General features: G+C 48.7%; 1 protein-coding gene across 1 annotated transcript in view; it reads left to right on the forward strand.

The window, feature by feature from the left end:
- Positions 1 to 19,722, forward strand: part of LOC118643201 (protein-L-isoaspartate O-methyltransferase domain-containing protein 2-like) — a 51,740-nt gene extending 32,018 nt beyond the window's left edge. The window contains exon 5 of the mRNA XM_036281166.1: positions 19,588 to 19,722. Coding sequence (XP_036137059.1) covers positions 19,588 to 19,693 — 106 coding nt within the window. The 3' untranslated portion in view covers positions 19,694 to 19,722. The remainder of the gene's footprint in view (positions 1 to 19,587) is intronic.
- The last annotated feature ends 5,743 nt before the right edge of the window (positions 19,723 to 25,465 follow it).

Consider the following 25,465-nt stretch of genomic DNA (forward strand, 5'->3'; position numbering starts at 1 on the left):
GTGTGTTCATTTTCATTGGTTTTCAGGAAGTTCTTAATTTCTTCCTTGATCTACTCGGTTACCCATTTATTGTTTAATAACATGCTATTTAACCTCCATGTGTTGAAATGTCTTTGCACGTTCTTGTCGCAATTGATTTCTAATTTCATGTCATTGTGATCTGAGAAGATGCTTGATATGATTTCAATCTTCTTGAACTTGTAAATACTTAGTTTGTGCCCTAACATATGGTCTATCTTTGAGAATGTTCCATGTGCACTTGAGAAGAATGTGAATTCTACAGTTTTGGGGTGTATATCCCTGTAGATACCTATGAAATTCATTTTATCTAGTGCTTCATTTAGAGTCTTTGTTTTTTGTTAATTTTTTGTCTAGAGGATCTACCCACTGATATCAGAGGGGTGTTGAAGTCCTCTGCTATGATTGTATTGCTGTCAATTTCTCCTTTGAAGTCCTCCAGAAGATTTTTAAATATATTTTGGTGCTCCTTATCAGATATGAGTATTGCTACCCCAGCCTTTTCTCCTTTCTGTTTGCTTGGAAGATTTTTTTCCATCTCTTCACTTTCAACCTATGTGAGTCTTTTGTTGTGAGGTGGGTCTCTTGTAAACAACATATAGTCATGGTTTCCTATCCGATCAGCTACTCTGTGTCTTTTTATCAGAACATTCAATCTATTTACATTTATGGTGATTATTGATATGTACTTATTTATTGCCATTTTTGTTTACTGTGGTTGTAGTTTTCTTTCTCTGTCTTCTACTAATTACAGTAATCCTTTTAACATTTCTTGAAGTGCTGGTTTGGTGCTAATATATTCCCTTAGTCTTTTTTTGTTTTGGGGGTCTGGGAAGCTCTTTATTTGACCTTCTATTTTGAATGATAGTCTTACTGAGTAGAGTAGTCTTGGATTCAGAGTCTTGTTTTTCATGACTTTGATTGCTTTATGCCATTTCCTTCCGGCCTGTAGTGTTTCTGTTGAGAAGTCATCTGAGAGCCTTATGGGGGTTCCTTTGCAGGTAACCTGTTGCTCATCTCTTTGTCTTTAGTTTTTGGCATTTTGATTACTATGTGTCTTGGTGTGGGCCTGTTTGGGTTCTTCTTACTTGGGGCTCTCTGTGCTTCTTGAACTTGAATGCCTTCTTCCTTCACCAAATTAGGAAAGTCTTCTGTCACTATTTCTTCAAATATATTCTCTAACCCTAGCTCATTTTCTTCTTCTTCAGGGACTCCTATGATGTGAATATTATTATGTTTCCAGTTGTCCCACAGTTTTCTTGACTGGTTGATTTTTTTTCTACCCTGTCTTCTAATTCACCGATATGGTCCTCAGCTTTCTCTACTCTGCTGTTAATTTCTGCCAATGTGTTCTTTATTTCTGCTATGTCTTTCTTCATTTCTTCTTGGTGGTTCTTTATTTTCAATTGGTTGATTTTCAGTGTTTCTATATCTTTACTCATGGTGTTGATGTTCTTGGGAGGAGCCACATTAAATACCACTGTCAAGTCTTACTTTCCTGGTAGATTTGAAATCCCAGGAAATGTTCAGTTATTTTCTAAGTTTTTGACTGGAGGCTATTAGTCTCAGTTACTTGAAGAGCCTTGAGTTCTCAGTTGAATAAAAAATCTCCCTGAGGTGTTAAGTGTAAGAGGATTTCCTGAGGGTGGGGCAGATGCTGGTTATTTTTGAGGCTCAACTTGCATTTCTTTGGCCCAGGTAGGTGGAGTTGATTCTCTGTGGGAGGGGCTGCTCCTTCTCCCCAGAGCTCCAGGAAGGAGCAAGATGGCCACTGTCCTGTGTGGCTGTGACTCAGCAAAAACTCTGAGTGCCCTCCAAAGCCAAACCGGCCAGGGCTTCTGTTGCTTTTTTCCAATGATTTGTGTTTATTTTAGTTGTAATTCCAGTTTGGTCCTGGGAGATCGTCTGTGTAGCTTCCATTCACTCTGCCACCGTTTTGGAATCCTCCAATAGATATTTGTTGCCATTTTTATTTTATACCCGTGTTCCTCTCTCTCTTTCTCTTGTTTCTTCTTCTTACAATGGTCCCTTCAGCATCTCTTATAGTGATGGTTTGGTGGTGGTAAATTCCTTTAGCTTTGCCCTGGCCGGTTTGGCTCAGCCCTGGCCGGTTTGGCTCAGCAGTTAGAGCGTCGGCCTGCGGTCCTGAGAGACCCGGGTTCGGTTCCCGCTAAGGGCACGTACTTCGGTTGCAGTTTGTCCCCGGCCCTGGTTGGTCGTGCGGGTGGCAGCCACTCGATGTGTTCCTTTCACGTCGATGTTTCTCTCTCTCTCTCTCTGTTCCTCTCTCTCCTTCCCTGAACAAAAAATGGAAAAAATGTCCTTGGGTGAGGATAAAAAAAAAAAAAAAAATTCCTTTAGCTTTATTTATTTATTTGTGAAGCTCTTAATTTCTCCTTCAATTGTGAAAGATAGCCTTGCCTTGCATTACTTTGTACAATTTATGCCCCTCCCTTCTGGCCTGCAGTGTTTTTATTGAGAAATCAGCTGTCAGTCTCATGGGAGCTCCACTGTTTTCTAAAATTCTTTCTTTCGGGACTTCCGGTCAAGATGGCAGGTAGGTAAACACAGTATCGCGTCCTCCCACAACCACATCCAAGTTACAACTAAACTACAGAACAACCATCATTCAAAACCACCTTAAATCAAGCTGAATGGAAGTCCTACAACTACGGAATTAAAGAAGCTGCATCGAGACTGGTAGGAGGGGCGGAGGTGCGAGGAGCGGTGGAGGCGGACGGGCTGGTCCCACACCCACGTGTGGCGGATAAAAATCAGGAGGACACCTCGGCTGGGAAGGTCCTCCCTAAGGACTGAGGGGTCCCCGTCCCACACCAGGTGCCCCACTCAGGGTTCCAGTGCCAGGAAGAGAATCCTCATAACTTCTGGCTGAAAAAACCAGCGGGAACTGAGGCTCAGGGAAGCTGAGGCGGCTGGAGCCCCAGGCAGCTCCCTAAAGGGCCCGCGCACGAACTTTTCGGATTCACTCCCTCTAAGCTTGGAGGGGAGGCAGCTCGAGGGGCACCAGAGACATACAGGGGAGTGTAAGGTAGCCAGGCGCCGCCGGTGGGAGGTGGGAAGAAACCGAAGAGCCAAACAGCTGAATAAGCAGAAATCAGGCTTTATTGGGTACACTCCGGGCGGGTTCACAGACTCCGGGGGTTGAGTCCGAGAAGCCGCGCCCGATGCTGGGGTTTGTGATTTTTATATCTGCACCTGTGGCAGCGGGAACTTGTTGTTAGGGTTAGGTCCTGAGGGGCTACGCATGGGGGCCCCTGGAATGTGAGTCTATTGTCCTGGAGCAAACAGTTCCTGGACTAGGACAGGAGAATGGGACAGGAGTTGATCTATGAGTTTGGGGCAAATAGTTCCTGAAACAGGGAGGGAGTTTAGGTTGGGTAAGTGAGGTAACAGCTGAGCAGTTTGCCTGGCGCCAGTTCCCAGGCTCTCGGACATTCCCGACTCTGTGATATAGGAACAGGGGCCAGGTCGTCTTTCTGACTACTTCCTGCTGGATGGGGGCGGCGTCGGGGGGGGGGGTGCCGAGTCGGTGTGGTCCGAGTTCGGGGGACTGGTCAAAGGCTGGTAATGTTGTAGCATCATTTGGTGGACCTCTATTGTCCGTGTGAGCTGTGCGAATCGGCCCTGGATGAAGCGGAGAAAACAGGGGGCAATTAGCAGTATAATTATTATGATGATGGTTGGGCCGAGGAGGGGGAGGAGTAAGGAGTACATGGAGGAATTCCACCAGGAGGAGGTGTCTACTGAGAACTTTTGTTTTTTTAGTTCTGAACTTAGCTGGTGGAGGGTTTCAATGCGGGTTTCTACCAAACCTGATTTGTTAATATAATAGCAACATTCTTCCCCAAGAAAGAGACAGGTTCCTCCGTGTTCTGCTGTGAGGAGGTCCAGGGCTCTTCGATTCTGCATCGACAGCTGGGCCAGGGAGGTGATCTGCCTCTGGAGAGAAGCTAGGGACTCAGCCGAGCTGTCAATAGCAATCTGAAATTGAGATTCTAAGCGTTCTGAGGTGACTAAGGAGTGTGCTAGGGCACCCCCTCCCAGCCCAGCAGCGACAGCCGAGGCTGAGAGGGAGAGTCCTACTAAAAGGGGTAAAAAGATTGCCCGCTTTTGTTTCGGGTTGTAATATATGTATTTTTGTTGGAATTCGGCAGGTGTGTAGACCATGAGTTGGGGGGTTAGGGTGACAGGCAGGCAGAGAAGAGTGGGATCCAAGGGGGTCGAGAGGTATGATTACACCAGAAGAAATAGCCTTTAGGGGCAGTTAAGTTGAAAGTGGGAGATTGTGTGACATTGCAAAGGTTGGATGGACTGTTACTGTAACAAAAGGGAATTTGAGAGAGAGCAGGAGGCATATATAGGGCTACATCGGCAAGAGGAGTCATAAGTTTTGGTGCAGTGGATGTCCCGGAGCAGTTGAGAGCGGCGGGATAAGGGACCGCAGTCAGAGGAGGTTTTCCTAAGGTTGCACACATTAAACAAGATGAGAGGTTGCCTGCCCCAGTGAGATTGGCTAGTATTAGACCTTCCTGGAGGAGAGAGAGCCATGAAAAGGGGGAGGTTTGGGCGGCTGATTGTCTGGTGAGTAGGGATTCCTGGGTCTGGATGTCGTCGTGGACTCCGCCAGTAAGTTGGACTAGGGCTTGCCAGACATAAATGTGGGAAGATGGCATATGGGAGTACCTGGAGGTGTATACGGCCCCCCTCTGAAGGGTCACCCATTTGGAGTCAGTCGGATCAGAAATAATGAGGGAGAAGGACTGTGTGCGGTTCATGGTGCGGCGATAGAGGGAGATTCCTGATGGGGCTCGGGGGGTATTGGCCTCTGGGCTGCATGAATGTTGCAGCTGCTCCATTGACATCCCATGCAGGGATGCCAGGGGCTGGAGGGGGACTGGCGGTGAGTAGGCTGATCCTGAAGGAAACAGACCGCGGGAGCCCATTGGTTCTGTGTGAAAGGGTTTTTGAAGTCAGTGAAATTTAGGAAGAGAGGGCTTTTGCATCCCGTGGATGGGCAGTCGGTGGTAGTGAGTAGCCATCCCTGGGTATAGTGTCCCTCTGGATTTCGACAGATTTTAACAAATCCAGTCGTGGAATTTTCTGTGAGATAAAATCTCCAGACAAAAGTCTTAGTCTGGGGTCCTGCGTTTGAGTCTGAGAGACAGAGGACCAATAGGAGTAGCGGTCCAAGGGGGGTCATCCTGAGGGATCGCCTTCTTTATCCTGGAGAGGTGAACCCACGTGGAGATGCCCAGGACCTTTGCTGCTAATGGGGTGGTTAGGACGATCTATAGGGTCCTTCCCACTTAGGAGCAAGGGGCTTTGGGGAAAGGGTCTTTATGTAAACCTGGTCCCCTGAGGCGACCCGCTCCGTCCTTCCTGCCCCGGGGCTGGGCTCGGGAAGGGTGGAGTTAGCGTGTTCCCGAAGGAGGGTGCGGAGAAGGGAGAGGTCGGGTAGGTGTGAACCCAGAGGAGGTGGTGCGGTGGGGATGGACCGACAGGAGGAAAGGTCGTCCGTAGAGGAGCTCGAAGGGACTCAGTAAGGGAAGGCCCCCTCGGAGCAGCCCTTAGGCGGGTCAGAGCCAAGGGGAGAAGAGTGGGCCAGGACTGACGGAGCTCTAGGCTGGGCTTCGTCAGATGTTCTTTGATGAGCCCGTTGGCCCTTTCAACTTTACCAGACGACTGAGGGTGGTAGGCCGCATGCAGTTTCCACTGTATGTCGAGGGAGGTGGGGACAGCTTCTGTGACCTTGGAGATGAAGGCGGGCCCGTTATCTGACTGGATGGAGGTAGGCAGGCCAAAGCGAGGGATGATGTCCTGGACCAGGTGGTCGGCTCCAGTCCCCGCAGTTTCTGAAATGGTGGGAAAGGCCTCAATCCATCCTGTAAAGGTATCAACCATAGTTAAAAGATATTTAAGATTCTTGTGTCTGGGCATGTGGGTAAAATCGACCTGCCAGTCCTGTCCGGGGAGATGGCCCCGCATCTGGTGAAGTGGGCGGCGGATGTGGCAGGCCCCCTGGCTGTTTGTCCTGGAACAGGTAGAGCAGGAGGAATGGACAGCTTGTATAGTTTGCTGGAGGCGGTTGGGGTGGAAGAGGGGAGAGAGGAAATGATAAAGAGCCTTAGGTCCAATATGTAGGGACTTGTGGATGTCAGAGATTATCTGGTATCTCTGAGAATCTGGGAGGATGAGGAGGTTGTCCTTGAATGCCCATCCATCCTTGAGCTGGATTTCCGGGGAAGATTGAAAAAGGTCTTGTTCTGTGGAGGAATATTGTGGTCTGTATGTTTTTGAAAGAAAGCATATAGCAGAGGTGGGGTGTGCATGTGCTATGGAGCGAGCTGTCTTATCGGCGAAGGCGTTTCCCTTAGCAACAGGGGAATTGGAGGTCTGGTGGCCTTTGCAATGCATAATGGCCACCCGCGAAGGGAGTTGGATGGCCTGAATGAGCCTAGAAATGAGTGTGCCATTGAGAACAGGCGTTCCCTTGGCCGTGAGGAAGCCTCGTTCCTTCCGAATCACACAGTGGGAGTGTGCAATGAGAAAGGCATATTTGGAGTCTGTGTATATGTTGACTGTCTTATTTTTGGCCCAGATGAGGGCCCGGGTCAGGGTGACTAGTTCGGCCTGTTGTGAGGTGGTCCCTAAGGGGAGGCTGTTAGCTTCTATGACCTGGGTGTCAGAGACGATGGCATAGGCAGCCCGCCGGGGCCCCGGCGGTTCGGAGATTGAGCTGCCATCTATGTAAAGGGTATGTTGGGCTTCAGGCAGGGGATGGGCCATTAGGTCAGGTCGGGGAGATTTAGATTCTTCTAAGATTTCGAGGCAGGAGTGTGTAGAGACGGGCAGGTCAGAGACAGGAAGGAGGGTAGCTGAATTGAGAGGGCTACAGTTGGAGAGGGTGATAGAGGGGTTTTCTATAAAGAGGAGGTGGTACAGCTGGAGTCGGGAGGGCCCAAGATGGGCCAGAGCCTGGTGTGAGAGAAGGTCTGTAAGGCGATGGGGAGAGAAGACCTGTAATGGTTGTTGGAGGTTGATTTTCAGAGCCTCGGTGGTGAGATCGGCTGCAGCTGCAGGAGCTCGGAGACAGGGTTGCCATCCGTGAACCGTGGAGTCCAGCTGTCTGGAGAGATAGGCTGCCGGGACCAGAGTTGGACCCGTCGGTTGGGCTAAGACTCCAAGAGCTAAGTGGTGTCTCTCCTCAGTATATAGGATGAAGGGTCGTGAGGGATTAGGTAAGGCCAGGGCCGAGGCTGAGCAGAGGGCCTTCAGGAGGGCTGAGAAGGCCTGGCGAACACCTTCGGGGGATGTCAAGGGCCCCTCGGGCGTTTCTTTGGCTGCCAGATAGAGGGGTTTGGCTAGAAGGGCAAAGCCTGGGACCCAGTGGCGAAAGAAGCCTACCAGTCCCAGAAATGACTGGATTTCAGCCGCCGAGTTAGGGGGCTGCAGGCCCCGAAGAGCCTGTAGCCTGTCGGTGGTAATGGCTCAATGGGTCGGGGTGACTAGGAGGCCAAGGTAAGTGACAGACGAGGTGGCTATTTGTGCCTTCTTGGAGGATACCCGATATCCCTTGCTGCAAAGGAAATTCAGTAGGAGGGTGGTGGCCGTGACGCAATCGGCCTTGGTTGGTGAGCAGATCAGAAGATTGTCTACATATTGTAAAAGGGTGGAGGAAGTTAAATTGCAGGCAAGTAGGTCTGCAGCTAATGCTTGTCCAAATAGGTGAGGACTGTCCCGGAATCCTTGGGGGAGGACCGTCCAGGTCAGTTGTTGAGCGGTGTTGGAAACAGGGTCCTCCCAGGTAAAGGCAAATAGGAAGTGGGAATCCGGGTGGAGGGGTACGGTGAAGAAGGCATCCTTGAGGTCAAGGACCAAAAAATGGGTGGTGGTAGGGGGAATGTGAGAGAGAAGGGTGTAGGGATTGGGGACTACTGGGGAAATGGGGACGACCGCCGCGTTGATGATGCGGAGGTCCTGAACAAGGCGGTACTGTCCTGAGGCCTTTTTAACGGGGAGAATGGGAGTATTACAAGGTGAATTGGTGGGGATCAGGAGGCCTTGTGTCCTAAGCCTGGTGATGATGGGCAGGAGTCCCATCCTATGAGCGTGTGAGATGGGGAATTGTGGGCGGTTAGGAAAAGAAGATGGGTCTTTGAGTTTAATTAAAACAGGAGTGTGGTGGGAAGCAATGGTGGGGGTATCCGTGTCCCAGACTTCAGGGTGGACTCCAGGTAGGAGCTGGACGTTGGGGTCTGGGTCAGGCTCAAGGTCGGGGCCTGGCACCAGTGCCAGCAAGAAGGTCTGTTTCGGGGAGAATGAGATGCTTGCCTGGAGTTTGGACAGAATGTCTCTCCCCAGGAGGGGGACCGGACATGAGGGCATGACTAGGAAGGAGTGGGAGAACGGGTGACCCTCAAATAGGCAGTTAAGGAGGGTCGTCCGCTGGGGGGTCGAGGGTGATCCGTCAGTTCCCATGACCGAGACCTGGGAAGGAACCGTAAGGCCCGAATGAGAGGGAAGGACAGAGTAGGTAGCCCCCGTGTCTACCAAAAAGGAGACAGACTTACCCGCTACCTGGAGCGTGACCCTGGGCTCAGCGAGGGTAACTGGAGTCGAAGAGCCAGGGCCCCCTCAGTCGTCTATTAGCCCCAGCAGTTCTAGGGCCGGGAACGTCTGGTTCTCAGTCCCCCTGCATTGAGGTGCCGAGGGCTGAGCCAGGGTCGGGCAGTCCGACTTCCAGTGGCCCATTTGTTTGCATTGAGGGCAAGGCTTGGTGGGGGCCTAGGCTGGGACAGGCCTTCGCCCAGTGGCCTGCCTTCCCGCATTTGAAACAGGCGCCCGGGGGCGTGTGCTGTCATCCTTTGGAGGTCAGTCTTTTTGCCGGTTCCCCTGCCGGCCGGAGGGCCGCTACCAAGGCTTGGGTCTGGAGGCTGACCTTCTGCTGCAGCTGCGCCTGCCGGGCTGCTTCCGCCGTCTCCTCCTGGGCGTTAAAAACTTTAAAAGCCACTTTTACCAGGTCTCGGATGGGAGTCTCAGGGCCCTCTTCAGCCTTTTTTAGTTTTTTCCTGATATCTGGGGCGGACTGAGAGATAAAGTGAGATGCTAGGATTGTGGCCCCATTGTGGGCCGGCCTGATAGTTCCATGCAGGATCGTCCTGGGGAACTGCTTCATTGCCGAGGGGGACAGTATTGTCTACTAGGTGGTCTCTATCTGCCTGCTGCCTGGCAGCAGAGAGGATACGCTCATGTTCCTCAGGGGTGAGAGTGGAGGTGCAGATTACTTTGATGTCATGCCATGTCAGGTCATAAGTCTGGGACAGGTATCGGAATTCTCTGATGTAGGTTGAGGGGTCAGCTGAGAAGGATCCTAACCTCTTTTCGATCTGAGAGAGGTCCTGGAGGGAGAAGGGGACATGTACCCGCACCAGTCCTTCTGCCCCAGCCACCTCGCAGAGAGGGGCCAGGACAGCAGGCGGGGATTGGGGAGTGTGAGATCGGGTATGGGCTGCTATGGGAGAGTCGAGGGGGTCAGTGGGAGGTGGGGCAGCCAGAGCCGGGTCAGGACCAGGTGGGTCTTCTCTGAGGAGGGTTGGGGGAGGTGATAGGTGATCAGGGAGGTCATCGGGCAGAGAGTAAGGAGGGGGGTCTATAGGAGGTGCCTTTGGAGGAGGGGAAGTCTGGGCTAGGAGAATCTGGAGAGTGGAGCAGTGTGAGCAAAGGTCAGGGCGGGAGCGGAGGTCCCAAAAAGCCTGAATGTATGGGATCTCAGAGTCCTTTCTGGTCTGCCGGCAAAAATTGGTTAGGTCCCGGAGGACATTAAAGTCAAAAGTACCCGTAGGCGGCTGGTGAGACTGGTTGTCTAGGGTGTATTGAGGCCAAGCGACCTGGGACAAGAAGATGAGTTTCTTCTTGTGGAGGGTCTGAGAGTATCCCAATTTGGAGAAATTTATAAGAAGACATCCCAAAGGAGTTTTAGGGTCTATTTTGGATTCGGAGTTTCCCATAATTTAGTGGCCTTCCGGACCCCTAAGTGTCGGAGGAGAAAGGGTATGAGGGAGGCGTCCCTTCCAGATACCCGTCTCCGGATAGAGATAGAGGGGTGAGTGAAAGGCGTCCCTTTCAATCAGTCCCCCTATATAGACTCCAGGAGTCGTGAGGGGAGGGCTCTCAGCTTGGTCGAGTCTAGGACGAGAGACCCCGGCAGGGACACAGGGGTCCAGCAGGAAGGGAAAGGGATTGAATTACTTACGGTTGCAAGCCGTATCTGCAGGGAGCTCCGAATTCAAAGCGGTGGAGGGCGGGGTGGAGGGCAGCACAAGGCAGGGAGAGAGAGAGGGGGGACTCTCGCCTCAGCCTGCAGGGACTGAGGTGGGTCGCAAAACCCCTCTCCTGGGTTTCAGCACCAGATGTAAGGTAGCCAGGCGCCGCTGGTGGGAGGTGGGAAGAAACCGAAGAGCCAAACAGCCGAATAAGCAGAAATCGGGCTTTATTGGGTACACTCCGGGCGGGTTCACAGACTCGGGGGGTCAAGTCCGAGAAGCCGCGCCCGATGCTGGGGTTTGTGATTTTTATATCTATGCCTGTGGCAGCGGGAACTTGTTGTCAGGGTTAGGTCCTGAGGGGCTACGCATGGGGGCCCCTGGAATGTGAGTCTATTGTCCCGGAGCAAACAGTTCCTGGACTAGGACAGGAGAATGGGACAGGAGTTGATCTATGAGTTTGGGGCAAACAGTTCCTGAAACAGGGAGGGAGTTTAGGTTGGGTAAGCGAGGTAACGGCTGAGCAGTTTGCCTGGTGCCAGTTCCCAGGCTCTCGGACAGGGAGAACTGAGCTCTTTGGCACTGGAGCGAGAGCTGGAGAGGGGGCTTTCTCCAGGACAAACATGCTGTCAGAGGCCTTTGTTCCTTTGGTGAGCCCTGCCCTGGGGCAGCAGACAGAAGCCATATCAGGGACTCCAGCAACCTGGCTCACACTGGTTGCCCCGCCCTGGTGACTCCCTGAGGCTCGGCCCCACCCAACTTTCGGGCCCACCCAAGCTGTTGCCACTTGCTTAACCATAGGATTGGCCTGTCTTGGATCCTGCTTCAGGTTTTTCCTAAATTCTTTCAAACGAGCAGCATCTGGTCTCAGCGAGCCCCATACCTCTCATTAAGTAATACATAGAAACAAGCACAGGGAGGCAGCCAAAATGAGGAGATAAAGAAACAGGTCCCAAATGAAAGAACAGAACAAAACTCCAGGAAAACAACTATGTGAAATGGAGATAAGCAACCTAACAGATGCTGAGTTCAAAATACTGCTTATAAGGATGCTCAATGAACTTAGTGAGGGCCTCAAGAGTATAAAAAAGGACCAGTCAGAAATGATCGATGCACAGTTAGAAACGAAGGAGGCTTTAACTGAGATAAAGAATAATTTACAAAGATTCAATAGTAGAGTACGTAAATCCAAGAAGCAAACCATCGATTTGAAATATAAGGAAGCAAAAAACACCCAATCAGAACAGCAAAAAGAAAAAGGAATCCAAAAAAATGAGGATAGTGTAAGGAGCCTCTGGGACAACTTCAAGTGTGCCAACATTCGCATCTTGGGGGTGCCCAAAGGAGAAGAGAGAGAACAAGAAATCGAAAACCTGTTTGAAACAATAATGGCAGAAAACTTTCCTAACTTGGTGAAGGAAAGAGACATACAAGTCCAGGAAGCACAGAGAGTGCCAAACAAGATGAACCTCAATAGGCCCACACCAAGACACATCATCATCAAAATGCAAAAGGTTCAAGACAAAGAGAGAATCTTAAAAGCAGCAAGAGAAAGGCAGCTAGTTACCTACAAGGGAGTTCCCATTAGGCTGTCAGCTGATGTCTCAAAAGAAACTTTGCAGGCCAGAAGGGAGTGGCAAGAAATATTCAGAGTGATGGAAACCAAGAACCTACAACCAAAATTACTCTATCCTGCAAAGCTGTCATTTAGAATCGATGGACATATAAAGACTTTCCCAGACAATGCCCTGGCCGGTTTGGCTCAGCGGTTAGAGCATCAGCCTGCAGTCCCAAGATACCCGGGTTCGGTTCCCACTAAGGGCATGTACCTTGGTTGCAGTTTGTCCCCGGCCCTGGTTGGTTGTGCGGGTGGCAGCCACTCGATGTGTCCCTTTCACATCAATGTTTCTCTCTCTCTCTCCCTCCTACTCTATCTGAACAACAAAAAAAATGTCCTCGGGTGAGGATAAAACAACAACAACAACAACAAAAGACTTTCCCAGACAAGAAAAAGTTAAAGGAGTTCATCACCACCAAACCGTTAGTATATGAAATGTTGAAGGGTCTTTTTGAAGAAAAAGATAAAATATGTGAACAAACAAAATGGTAATGACAATGGAATCTACAAACAAAATGAACAGGTAGAACAGAAACATTCTCATAGATACAGAGAACATTTTGTTGGTTGCCAGTTGGGAGGAGGGTTTGGGGAATGGGTGAAAAAGGTGAAGAGATTAAGAAGTACAAATTCATTGCAAGACTGACAAACCTCAAAGGGAAAGGGGTTGGGGGGGGGGTGGGAAGAAATAAACCAACGAACTTATATGCAAAACCAATGGACACAGACAACAGTGTGGGAAAAGGTGGGAGGGGGGCGGGAGTGGGGAGGAGGGGGTCAATGGGGGAAAAATGTGGAACATCTGTAATACATTCAACAATAAAGATTAAAAAATAAATAAATAAAATTCTTTCTTTGTCTTTAATATTTGTCATTTTTTTATTATGACGTGTCTAGCTGTGGGTGTTTTGGGGTTTATCTTGCTTGGGACTCTCTGTGTTTCCTGGACTTGTGTGACTTTTTTCTTCACCAGTTTAGGGAAGTTTTCTGTCATGATTTCTTCAAACAGTTTCTCTATTACTTTTTCTGATTCTTCTCCTTCCAGTACTTCTATAATGCAAATGTTGTTAGTTTTGTATTGTCCCACAGCTCCCTTAAACTCTCCTCCTGCTTAAAAAATTTTTTTTTCCCATTTGCTGCTCTATTTGGTGTTTTTTTCTACCTTGTCTTTTAAGTTGCTGATTTGGTCTTCAGCTTCTTCTTATCTAGTATTGAACGCTCCTAAGGTATTTGTTATAACAGGTATGTTATTCTTTATTTCCTCTTGTTTTTATGCATAGCTTCTACTTCTTTTTCTAAGCTGAAGTAGTTCCCAGTGAGCTCTTCATAATTCTTATTAAGTTACTTGTAGTTCTCACCAAATTTTTTGAGTACCTTAAAGTCATTGCTTTGAATTCTTTATCTGACAAGTTGCTTTCTTCCATTTCCTGTAGTTTCATCTCCTGTAGTTCATTTTCTGGTGATTCCTTTTTTTATTTCCTTTGGGTGTTGTTTCTTTGTCTCACAATTTCAGCAATCTTGTAGTTCTAGGCCCAGTGAGGGATGTTGGCATGTGTAGACAAGTTGGTGTGTATTAACTATGGCTGCTGTGCCTCCCAGACTGTTTTGGTGTATGACACCTTTTGCCTGTTGTGGTCCTGGAGGGTTGACAACTGGCAGCTGATATTGGTCTGTTGTACAGGTCCCGGTTTCCCAATTCTTGCTGCTGCTTTGGCTGGGGCCCCGCTCTTGATCAGCCTCTACTGATGCCACTGGGGATGGGTCTCAGCTGCTGATCTGCCTGGGTAGTGTGGGTCCAGCTGGTGCACTGCTGGGGTTTGTGGGTCCCACTTGTATGCTTCTGAGGTGCGTGGGTCCCGCTGGTGTGTTGTTTGGGTACCCTACTGCCAGGTGGGGCTCAGCTCCTGATCAGTCACTACTGGGGGTGAGTGTTAGCTCCTGGTTCACACTGCTACTGCTGCTGCTATTGTCAGGGGATGCTCTCAGGTCCCAATACTCTTCTGGTGTCTGGGGCTTAGGATGCTCCACTTCTGGGACTTTGCTGCTGCCAGGGTGAGGTGTTCCACTCCAAATCTGCTGCTGAAGTTGTCAGGGGCAGGTCTTGGCTGCCCAAGCCCTGCTTCTTGGGCTGGGGCCCCGCTCTTGATCAGCTTCTGCTGATGCCACTGGGAATGGGTCTCAGCTGCCTATCTGAGCTGCTACTGCCTGTTTGTGGTGGGGCTCCACTCCAGCCACGACACTGTTATTGTGAGGGGAGGTGCCAGGCTCCCAAGCTGGCGCTAGTGCTCCTGGGGTTGTGTTGCTCCTCCTGAACCTCTCTGAGCATCCACTGCTGGTGGGGGTGGGGCTTTACTCCCACCCAGTCACTGCTGGTGTAGGGGAAGGTGCTGGGTTCCATCAGGCTCCTGCTGTGGGTGATGGTGCCGGCTCTCAACTGGTTTTGGCTACTGCAGCAGGCACCTTGATAGCACTGCTACTGTGAGCTGGTCCACTGGACAGATGGTGCAAAGCCCCTTGATGTGTTGCATACCAGTAGCAGGCTGCTCCCCATCCAGGGCACAGGAAACTTCTGCCCCTTGACTCTGCACTGCTAAAGGTTGGTCGTCCACTCGATTCACTCAAACTTTCTCTCATTCTCTCACACACTAATCCTCATACCTGTCTGGCCTGCCACCATCTTCCTGATTCTCTTCATTTTCTGAATTCTCTTTACTCTCTCCTGATTCTCTCCATTTTTAAATTTTTTCTTCAGTTACTCCCAATTCTCACCATTTTCTGTGATCGTCTATCTTTCTCCTGATTTGCTCATTTTCTGCATTCACATCTCTCTCTCGTGATTCTCTCCATGTTATGCATTCTCTTCCCTCTCTCTTGATTTTCTGCATTCTTTTTCCTCTCTTGTGAATTTTTTTTGATTTTTCTCCATTTTCTGGGTTCTTTTTCTTTCTTCTTATTTACTTTGTTTTCTGTGTTCTCTTCTCTATCTCCTGATTCTCTTCGTTTTCTTTCATTTTTAAAATCCTCATCCAAGAACATTTTTGCATTCATCTTCAGATAGAATGGAGGGAGAAAGAGAAAGAAACATTGATGTGAGAGAGACATCAAGTGGCTGCCACCCATATGACCCTGATTCTCTCCATTATCTGCATTCTCTCCTCTAACTCGAGATTTTGTCCGTTTTCTGTGTTCTCTTCTCTTCTGATTCTCTCTGTTTCCTGCGTTTTCTCCTCTCTCTCCTGAATCTCTCTGTTTTCTACATTCTCTCCTTTCTCTCTTAATTCTTTCTGTTATTTGCATTGATTTTCTCTGTTCTCTTTTCTCTCCTGAATTTTTCAATTTTCTGCGCTCTCTCCAGATTCTCTCTGCTTCCTATGTTCTCCTCACTCTCGCCTGATATTCTGTTTTTTATTTTTCCTTTTCTCCTCTCTTCTAATTCTTTCCATTATCTGAGTTCTCTGATTCTCTCTATTTTATGCATTCTCTCCTCTCTCTCCTGATTCTCTCCATTTTCTGTGATCTTTCTTTTCTATTCTGAATCTCTTTGTTTTCTCTTCTCTCTCCTGAAATTCTTTATTTTCTGCATTCTCTCCTCTATCTCTTAATTCTCTTTGTTATCTGAGTTCTTTCTCCTCCCTCCTGATTAACTTTTTTTTCTGCATTCTCTCGTCTATCTTTTAATTCTCTGTATTTTCTCCATTGTCTCCTCTTTCTCCTCATTCTCTTTGTTTTCTGCATTGTTTTCTTATTTTCCTGAAACTCTCAATTTTCTTCATTTTCTGCTCTCTCTCCTAATTCTCTCCATTTTTTTTTTGCATTCTCTGCTCTCTCTCCAGTTTCTCTGTTTTCTGTGTCTTCTCCTCTATGTCATAATCCTTTTTGTTTTCTTTTTTCTCTCCTCTCTCCTGAATCTCTCTTTTTTCTGTGTTCTCTATCTCTTGACTCTGCATTTTATGCTTCGTCTTTTTTCTCCTGATTTTCTGCATTGTCTTCTCTCTCTTGTAATTTTCTGCGTTCTGTGCTCTCTGTCTCTTGATTTTCTTTATTTCTTTCATTCTCTCCTCCTTGTCCTGATTTTTTCTGTTTTCTCCCCTCTCTCATGATTCTCTCCATTTTCTGCGTTTTCTTCTCTCTCTACTATTTTTTTATTTTCTGTGTTCTCTCCTCTCTCTTGATTGTCTTTGTATTCTGCACTCTTTACTCTCTTTTCTGATTCCCTTCATTTTGTGTGCTCTGTACTCACTCCTGATTCTCTTTGTATTTTTTGTTCTCTTCTGTGAGACCTCCACTGCAGTGTGTTAACCAGTGGACTCCAGATGTCCTGGAACAGTGCCACTGGGAATAACATTGGAATACTTCAGTGTGTGTTTTTCCAGAGTGACAATAAGCCCCGATCTCCTTGAAAGTAGCTGCTGTTGTGTCATAGTAGCTTTTGTTTGCTGTTGTTTATAGGTTCCCACCTGCCATTAGGGTGTCTGACCAGCCAGGATGCATTCTGGTGGGTGTGTCCTGTGATTCATCACTTGGAAGTGTTTTCTGCTGTCCCCCACAGGGCAGAGTGTCTTGTTGGACCTATGCTCCTCGTCTGAGTGTTTCCTCTCATTTTCTTTCAATGCCTGCCGCTGTCATAGACATCTCCTGTAAACAAAAATGAAGTTTAGAAGCTTGAATATGTTCAGTTTAAACATATTCACATAATGAATGAGTCATGTGTAGTTCATTCCACTCATCTTAGGGGCCAGTACTGTCAGGCTATTTCGTGATTCCTGTCTCAGTGTGTTTGTAGATGATATGAAGGAATGATAATGTCTACATTTAACTTACCAGTAGCAAAATCTTCTGAATGTTCTCATCTTGTCTTGGGGATAGTTGACTAAGATAACCCGCACAGGCCCTTCCGTTTGGGAAACAAGATCCTGGCTGTGTCCTTTGCGCCTCTGGTCCAGCCGTGTCACTCAGAGTCGAGGAAGTTGAGGCTTGTCCAGTTGCGTGAGTATGGGAACCCTGACTCGCTGCTCAGGTCTTTCAATGTCTTCAAAGGCATTTTCAACCTACTGTAGCCATAAAATTTTCCAAGTGATTTTTAGGCAATTTAAAGATTAGAATCTACCCAGCTGGTGTGGCTCAGTGGATGGAGCAACGTCCCACAGACTGAGAGGTCTGGGTTTGATTCCCAGTCAGGGCACATGCCCGGGTTGTGGGCTTGATCCCCAGTAGGGGGCATGCAGGAGGCAGCATTTGGAATGTTCTCTCTCACATTGAAATTTTTCATCTCACCTTTCTCTCTCCCTTCCTCTTTCTCTAAAAAATCAATAAAATTATTTTTAAAAAGTTAAAATCCATTTCCAGCATATTGCAGATTATTTTAGCCTTGTTTTAAAATCTTCAGACACCTGCAGCTGGTGATGCCATGGGAAGCAGAAGAGCCACATAGAAGGTAGTTAATTCTGCCTTGTGGAGAGTATGTCCCAGGCACCTCTGGCCATGATGCTCCTGCAGATCCCAGATCCCTCTGCTCTGGGGCAGCTGATGGCCACTCCACTTGCCTGTGGGGGTGGGGTGGGCAGGCCTGCAGTGGGGCCTTCCTGGGCCAGGCCTGTGCCTTTCACTCTGTCAGGGTGTAGATCCAGTGAAGAGCTAAGCATTCTTGTAAATGTAGTTTCCTAATTTCAATAAAAATACACACAGCAAGGAGAATTGCAAAAGTCTTCATTTAAAGTAAAACCATTCTAGTGAATTACTTCTGGATTGTATTTTAATGTATGAGAGGAATCATTTATGAAACAGTGACTTTCTCGGTTTCTGCTAAGTGCAGGTCATGTGAGGCTGACATGGTCATTGAAATGTGATGAACTGTGAACATGAGCATCTGTGGAAAGTAGAAGGGACTGCAAGGCATTAAGTTTGTAGAGGGTGAGATGTTTGAGAGAAATTCCCTACAGAGAGAAGAGAGGGAGGGAAGGATCTGAGCTGGGACTGTGATGTGTGGACTTCTAGGTGCTCAGAGGCAGCGTGTGGGAGACCCTGCACAGTCCACAGGGTAGGCTGGAGTTTGCTGCATGGTCCACAGAGAGCTGCCCAGTGTTTCTGATGTGAGGTGGTGCGTTTTCACTCAGGATCACCCTCTGCCCAGGTGGAGGTGTGCACTGAATGTGCTCCCCGAGAATCCCACAGAAAAACTGAGCAGATGCTGACTGCGGTCAGGGAAGGTATCACCTTCCAGAGCCTTAGGACAGTGTCAGAGGTGAGGGTCCTGTCAGATGTCTGGGAGGTTGATCGTGTCTGGATGGGAGTCATTATCCCCTGGAGGGCACCCTGGGATGTGGTGTTTGAGGCCATGGCTTCCCAGTGTGTTGGATGGTAAATAATCCTGTGATGGTGTTTAGGCTCATGAAATGAACCACAGTAGGTGAGTGATGTCACATTGGTGCAGACAGTGAGGTCGAGCGGGTGTAGACGGGGTCAGTTGTCAGTGGGCGTCCCATGGATAGTGCATGCAGGAACCAGTCAGGAGGCAAGTTGAATTTTACAGGCTCAAGATGAAGATGGAAAGTTAGAGCCTGGCCCCAGGAAAGGACTCCTGGAGGCACCTGGGGCCTCTCTGAGGAAGGGCGTCAGAGGATGTTGTAGACGTGGGCTTGTGGGAGGCTCCGGACCCTGGTCAGGGCTGGGTTAGAGCCCTGGGTGCCCCTGGCCCATTTCACTGAAGCCACAGAGCAAGTGTCAGATCCAAAAATAGACAGGGGAGGAGAGAGGGTGGAATCACAGCCTTAGGAAAGGCCACTGGGGCTGGGTGGGAAAGCAGCCAGTGAGGGCCTCAGGCTGCCGGGAGCAGGCTCCTCCCCACGTGGCCCCTGTGCAGGGGGAGATCTGGTGGCCTGTGCAGGACTCCTTCTAGCTGCCTTAGGAGCAGAAGCTTGTGGAGTGGCAGGGTGAGCCCTGGAGCCCTTCCTGGAGGAGGAGGACAGTGAGAAGACCAAAGAGTTGGTGTTGACAATGTAGAGAAGGTACAGAGAGCTTGAGGTCACTGGAGTTTCCAGGGCTCCCCTAAACCAGTGGGCATTTGCTGAGATTCTGCACAGGCCTCTCCAATTTGGGAAATAAATGTTACAGCACCCTACTGTGGGTTGTGATTTTTACAGTACTTAGGTACTGGAGGGGGAAAAAGATGCTGATTCTGAGTTTAATGTATTGAAACACTCAACCCCCTAGTTCCTTGCCCTTTGAGAGAATCCCTCACGTCCTCGTGCAGGGCCTGCATTAAATGGAATTGTAATTGCCAGGTTTTACTTTTCTTGGGTGTGCTGTGTAGTTTTGTTCCTTAAGATGCTGTGATCCACTTCACTTTCACAGAAAGAAAACATTTATCCCGTAAAGCATGTTGGAAACAGTGAAGTGGCCAGGGGAGTGTTGGGTGCACTGGACGGAAGGGCTGTGCATGGACACAGAGACCAGAGTGAGGAGCCAGGTGACGACGGGAGGAGAGGAGCCAGGCTGTCGCTGCTGAGTCACCAGCAGCAGGGAGCTTCCCTTCCTTGTCAGAGCTCAGGGTGATGTGCTTAGAGAGCCTTCTGCAATGAGCTCCCGTCCTGGGCTGTGTTGTCAAGACGCAGTTTTCGGTTGCTGAGGCCTGTGCTGTCGCAGACACTGATCCTGTCCTTTGCCCTGCAGCCCCCTGGCCGTCCGCGGCCTCCAGGACTTGGCTCGCATCGCCATCCGGGGCCCCATGAAGAAGGTCATTCACCAGGAAGCAGTGAGCAGAACTGGGACGGACTGAAGACCACTCCCAGGTTCAAGTGGAGGAGAGTTCACCCCTGGTAAATGGAAACCATTGTTTGGACAAAGAGGTCTTTGCCAGTCGGATTTCCAACCCGTCAGAGGACAGCAGCTGTGAAGGTTTAGAAGAGGAGCAGCAGGAAGAGGAGGGGCAGAGCCCGGCTGAGAGAAGCCAGAGCCCCCCTTCCGGTGAACTTTCTGAGGGAGAAGGTCCTGCGTCTGCCCCTGCCTGACCCCTGAACTACCACCTGCTCTACTACAGGGAGAAGTGAGGGCGGGCGGCGCAGCCTGCGGCCAGCAGAGGGCGCCCGTCCACATGTTTCTTCCAGTTTGATCTCGATTGTCTGGTAGAATTTTCATTAAATGGTAGATTTTTAAAAATATAATCTGACAAACGTAAGTGCAAGGGAGAATGTTTTCTCGAAAGAGAGAGTGTCCCAGAGAAGGGTTTACTTCCAGTTCCTGTGACACAGGTAGAGGCGTCTGAGTAGCAGTGAAACTGGTCCAGGTGACCCGGCCGGGCGGGGGTTGGGCTGTGGATGGAACGTGAGCGGGAAGCACAAGGTCATGAACCTGTAAATTGTTTCTGGGTGTGACACCCCCAGGTCCAGGTTTGTACATTATGTTATTAACCTCTTAATTCCTGGCCCTGACTCACTAGAGCTTGTAGTTTTAAAGAGGGAACTTTTCCTGAAAAGCCACCCTTAATGTAAGTAATGGAAGTCACTCTTATGGGGGTTGTCAGTGTAGGTTTTTTTTTTTGTGTAGGGGAAGGAGGAACAAAAGTATCAAACTGCAAGATATTTTTTAGGAATTCCAAAAGAATTCCAAGTGATTTTTTTTTCTCTGATGCCTTTTATTACCTTTAAAAGAATTAATGTCACCCTGTATGGGTAGCACTGTTGGCTAGAACGTCGGATTGAGACTCCAAGGTTTGGGGTTCAATCTCTGGTCAGGGCACATATAGAATCAACCAATGAATGCATAAATAAGTGGAACAACAAATCAATCAGTCAATCAATGAAAAATAAAAGAACCAATATCTAGTAATCCTTGGAAGAATATCCTGAAGAAGAAAATGAGTGTTTTGTGCAGGTAATACACCACGTAAGTTTTACCCAATGACGGGGATCATTCTGGTCCTTCAGTGGGACTGTGGGTGTCTGAGGACTGACCTGTTGGTCCTCAGTAGGCAGGGGGAGGGACTCAGGCTGGGCTGGACTCAGGACTCTTGGAGGGGGCCTGTGCTTTTTGTCTTAACATCAGTTGGTATTTTCTGTAATCACATTAGAGCACTGATTCATAGATTTTATCCTTTGTAATTCTGAAGAGGATTTGGGAGTTTTGTACATTTTCTCAAGAACAAATGCATGTGTTTTGCTGGCTGCACTGTGACAGCAGTTTCAGTCTCGGGGAGCCGTCTGGGCTCCTGTGGGAGGAGCTTCCTGTCCCATCGGGGTCTGGTCCAGAAGGAAAGGGGCTTGGTGGTGGCGGAAATGTTTTGAAGTTACACCTGATATTTCAAAACATTGGTTTTCCTCCACATTTATGTTTTACCCAAAGAAAAGACTAGTATTAAATGTTAACAGTAAGCCCAAGCTCAGAGTGCTTTCTCACTCAGACGTTAGGATTATCCCTTAGCCTCTTGGGTTTTGTTGAGGTTCAGTGTCTCTGTGGTTTCAACCAGTTAACTAATGACAACCCAGTTATTTTGCTACCTTGTTGCTGTTTGTAGTCACTGAATCATCTTTGTCACCGGATGCTGTGTGCGTGTGTAGTGGGAAAACGTATCTCATCCTCGATTTGTAACTTCAATCTGTTGTAAAGGGGGCTTGTCCTGGTTGTGGGTACTTCCTCTAATGAGGCAGGCAGCATCCTGCAGAGAGAGGAGCATGGTGTGTGCTACACTGCGTGTTGGGCGTTATTATAATCCATCTGTAGCAGCCTCTGTGATCTGTGGACATCTCCACATATACTATTGAACAAAGGACACCTGTCAATCTGTTGTATTATGTTGCCTGACTAAATTTGTTCCCCTATGATTTTCAATGGCTTTCATTTATTTTAAACCATCTTTGCCTTATAAAAAGGCAATGCGTAAGACATGTTTTTCCCATATATGCATTAACAGTTTGAATTTACATGTTCTCAATTGTCATTTTAAAACCAGAATTTGGTTGAAAATAGGAAGATATAACACACGTGAACTAGCTCGGTGTCTCTCTTGTCAGCAGGAAGGAGCACTGTGAGGAGGTGTCCGGGAACCGCATCACAGGGTCAGTGTGACTGCAGTGTTTCCAAACAGGAGCATCCAGTGCGGTCTGAGTGGGAGCCACAGTCTGGACGGCCGTGGCTTCTGTGTTCAGAGTCATCTGTATTTTTATATGTGATTTTTGTCCTGAAAGTAGTAAAGCCACAGAGATGTACAGAACAAAGATCAAATATATATTAAGTGTGTAATGTAAAAATCAACTGTGTGTGTGAAAATGCTTTTGCTGGTGTGAAACTTCCAGAGCTTTCATGTAAGAAATTTGAAACAGATATAAAGGAGCTGATATGCCCGGATAACTACAAGATATCAATAAAGGTAGTTAAGCTGTTTTAGCCTTCTTAGTATTGCTTCTGTTTCATCTGCGGGATAGAAAGTCTTAACTACATCCCTTCTCCCAAAAAAACCTAAACAATAAATTTTCTTTTCTTTCTTAGAATGTGTTTTCATTCACTTTCTTTTATTGCTTAAATTTGGTATATGAGAGTGTCTGTGGTTAGGTTTTTGGCACAACGTTTCTATGCTGTGAAATGTTGGAAGATAATTAAGTTCTGGTGACACATCTTACTGGCAGTAAAGTGGGTGAGGCTTGAGGGTTGGGGTTGGTTTGGGGTCAGGGCCAGGGTTTAGGACTGGGATTTAGGGTCAGGGTCAGAGCAGGGTCAGGTGTTAGGGTCTATGGTCATCTGGGTCTGAGGGTCAGGATCAGGACTTCAGATTTTGAGGCCCTGACTCTACCTTCATGACCTGAGGCCCCACCTCCTTTACGATCCCTATGTGAGCTTGTGTGGGGAACAGAGAAGTGCAGAAAGTGGTTAGCCTGGGGTGGATTCCAGTCCCCCAGGCCCCCGAGACGTGGCTACAGCTGCCCCAGACCTTGGGGCTTATCCACAGGAATTTTCATCACAAGCTCAGGCTGGAAGGCCACCACGGCACCAGCAGAGTCCGTGTCTGAGGTCTGTTCCCAGCCTGACCTTTTTCCTCTAACCTCACATGACAGAAAAGCAATGGAGTTTTATTTTCTTAACAAAAATCTCTATTTTTATACAGGAGGATCGACAATTGTTCTCAGGGGCAGCTTGGAAAAAGTAAAAGTTTGGAAAAATCCAGGTGTGGTAGCTGTGTGTGTGGTGAAAGTAGAAGGGATGAGGGGTGAGGGCCCCTCACCCCCTCCCTGTGGCCTCAGTCTCTGTCCTGGGGCGGAGCAGGCGCCACTTTCTTTCCTGCCCCTCGGGACTGTTGAGGGCCACACAGTGACGGAACCACAGGCATGTTGGTGGAGAAGTGATCATCCCGACCCGTCTGCTGGGCTCCCGTGCATCTGCTCCAGGTAGGTGCCCTCCACGAGGGAGGATTCCTGGTATCTCTGGGCACTGATTTTGTTCCTTCATGAGGGCTTCACCTTCGCGGATGAATGTCCTCCCAGCAGCCCTGCTCCCTAATGCACCACATGGGCACAGGTTCCAGCCTGGGAATTTGCAGGGACAGAGCTGCTCCACACACAGCAGGAGGGTCTGCTCCCAGGCTCGTTCCTGTGGCTGGTGTTCAGGACATGTTCGTTTGAGCACCTCAGCTTCTCCGTGGCTGTTGGCTGGAGGCCTCCCGTGTTCACTCTCCATAGGGCAGCTCGCAGCAGGAGCAGCACCTGTCGGGAGAGGGCTGGTGAGGGACCTGGTCCCACTGTGAGTGTCAGGGCCTGCATCCGCCTCATCCAAGCCCCCTCTTAGACTGCATGTGTGCCTTTATTTCTGCAACTGAAAAATTATTAACGTACTTTGTTTTAGTAAGTGTGTTCAGTCTCTTGCAATCCAATGGTCTTAGGTGACACACTAGACTCAGTCGTCGTCTGAGACTCCCTTCCCACAGTGTCCTCACTTGGTGGACACAGCAGGGGTGGGGCAGTGGGGGGATGCAGGCATTTACTGGGGACAGATCTTAGGGGAGCTGCGAACAGCTCTGTCCCTATTTCCTTCCTCTCCCAGGAGAGGGAAAACCCAGAACGACGACGAGAGGACAGTCAGCAGGGGAAGGCGATGCCTGGAGGGTAGTTTATCTGTTTGTAGTTTCCTCATTTCAGGGTCCATTTTATTCATGTGAAGTTTTACTAGGGAATCACCCACTTTCTCTAGTTATCCTATTTGATGCAATAGGTTTGTTTTATTTGACTCTTAGTTTCTCCTCTCCTTACATTTCTTTTACAGAATTATTGCAATTAATAAATATGGATACATTGTAAGAGACAGAAGTCTGTATTTTATTACATTTCCCTCATTCAGAGCTAAGTCTCATTAGAAGCCCCTAACAACCAGGGAGGTTAATGCTGACATCTGGGCTCCTGGGCCGACGGGGTGGTGAGATGTGAGATGCAACCAGGAGAAGAAACAGGCCTGATGAGTAGAGTGTCCACACTGTGCCCAGGAGACTTTGCTCCCCAGTCTCGGGGGAGCTGTTGGTAGATTTTATACATGATGTTAATTTTGAAACATCAAGTGGTCACAGGGAGTAAGTCAGACAGGACGAGAGGGAGCAGGAAGCAGAGAGCAGGGAACACACGGTGGAGGTGGTGCTGGCCTGAGCTGGCAGGTCCAAGAGCTGGCAGAGGAGCAGGGGTGTGAGGACCAGAGAGGCTGTGGTTAGTGCTGCCCCGAGGATGGAGCCGGCACAGGTGCAAGAGTGAGTTCCTGTGGATGCTGTTTGCTAAACTCTCCATGTGTCCGGACGTGGAAGTTAGAAAGAACTAAGAAGAGAAGAGGAAGGGAGAGTATGTTGATTACATGCTGGGCAGGAGCTACAGGTACCGCCTCAGAGAATCCTCACAGCCACCCTGAGAGGGAGCCGTCACCACCCTCTGACAGAGTAGGAGACTGAGTTTCTGTTTCTTTGCCTGAAGTCACACAAGTAGTAGGTCAGCTCTGCACCTGTGTGTGGCTCCAGCACTGCCCTGGAGGGAAACTGCTTCCCTGGACTCCATTCCGAGGGGACGCAGACCTGTGTTCTGGAGAGAAGAACACATTTTAAATGGCTGGAGGAGAAAAGGGTGTAGAAATGGAGGAGTCACTGTTACAGGGTACGGTGTTGGCGTGCTCTTGTGAAGGGTCAGTCCACCTCCTCCCTCCCCACCTGTTCCCTTCCAAAGCTTTCTGCTAAAGTCCCACCAAAGCCCAGGTGGAGCGAGTGCAGGTCAAGCTCGACCATTAGGTGAGGTGCAGGTTTTCCTCAAGCAGAATGAGCAAGAGGCCTCTGGTCGGTGAGAATATAAGATTTTAGAGGGAGCAATGATTCTCAATACAATACTCTCTAAATTAAAACCACATATCTTCAGAATGAACATAACACAGCATTTCATAGCCAGAGTGGTACAGTATCCGACTTGGGGCAACTTGTACCCCTCCAATAGCATATTGTAACATAACCTTGAATTAATGATCAAGATGTGGTTATTTTGTGCCAGAGAACAACTCAAGAATCACACAGTACAAGTTGCACACTAGATACAATGGCCCC

Source organism: Molossus molossus, unplaced genomic scaffold (genome assembly GCF_014108415.1).
Source record: "Molossus molossus isolate mMolMol1 unplaced genomic scaffold, mMolMol1.p scaffold_m16_p_31, whole genome shotgun sequence".
Lineage (NCBI taxonomy): Eukaryota > Metazoa > Chordata > Mammalia > Chiroptera > Molossidae > Molossus > Molossus molossus.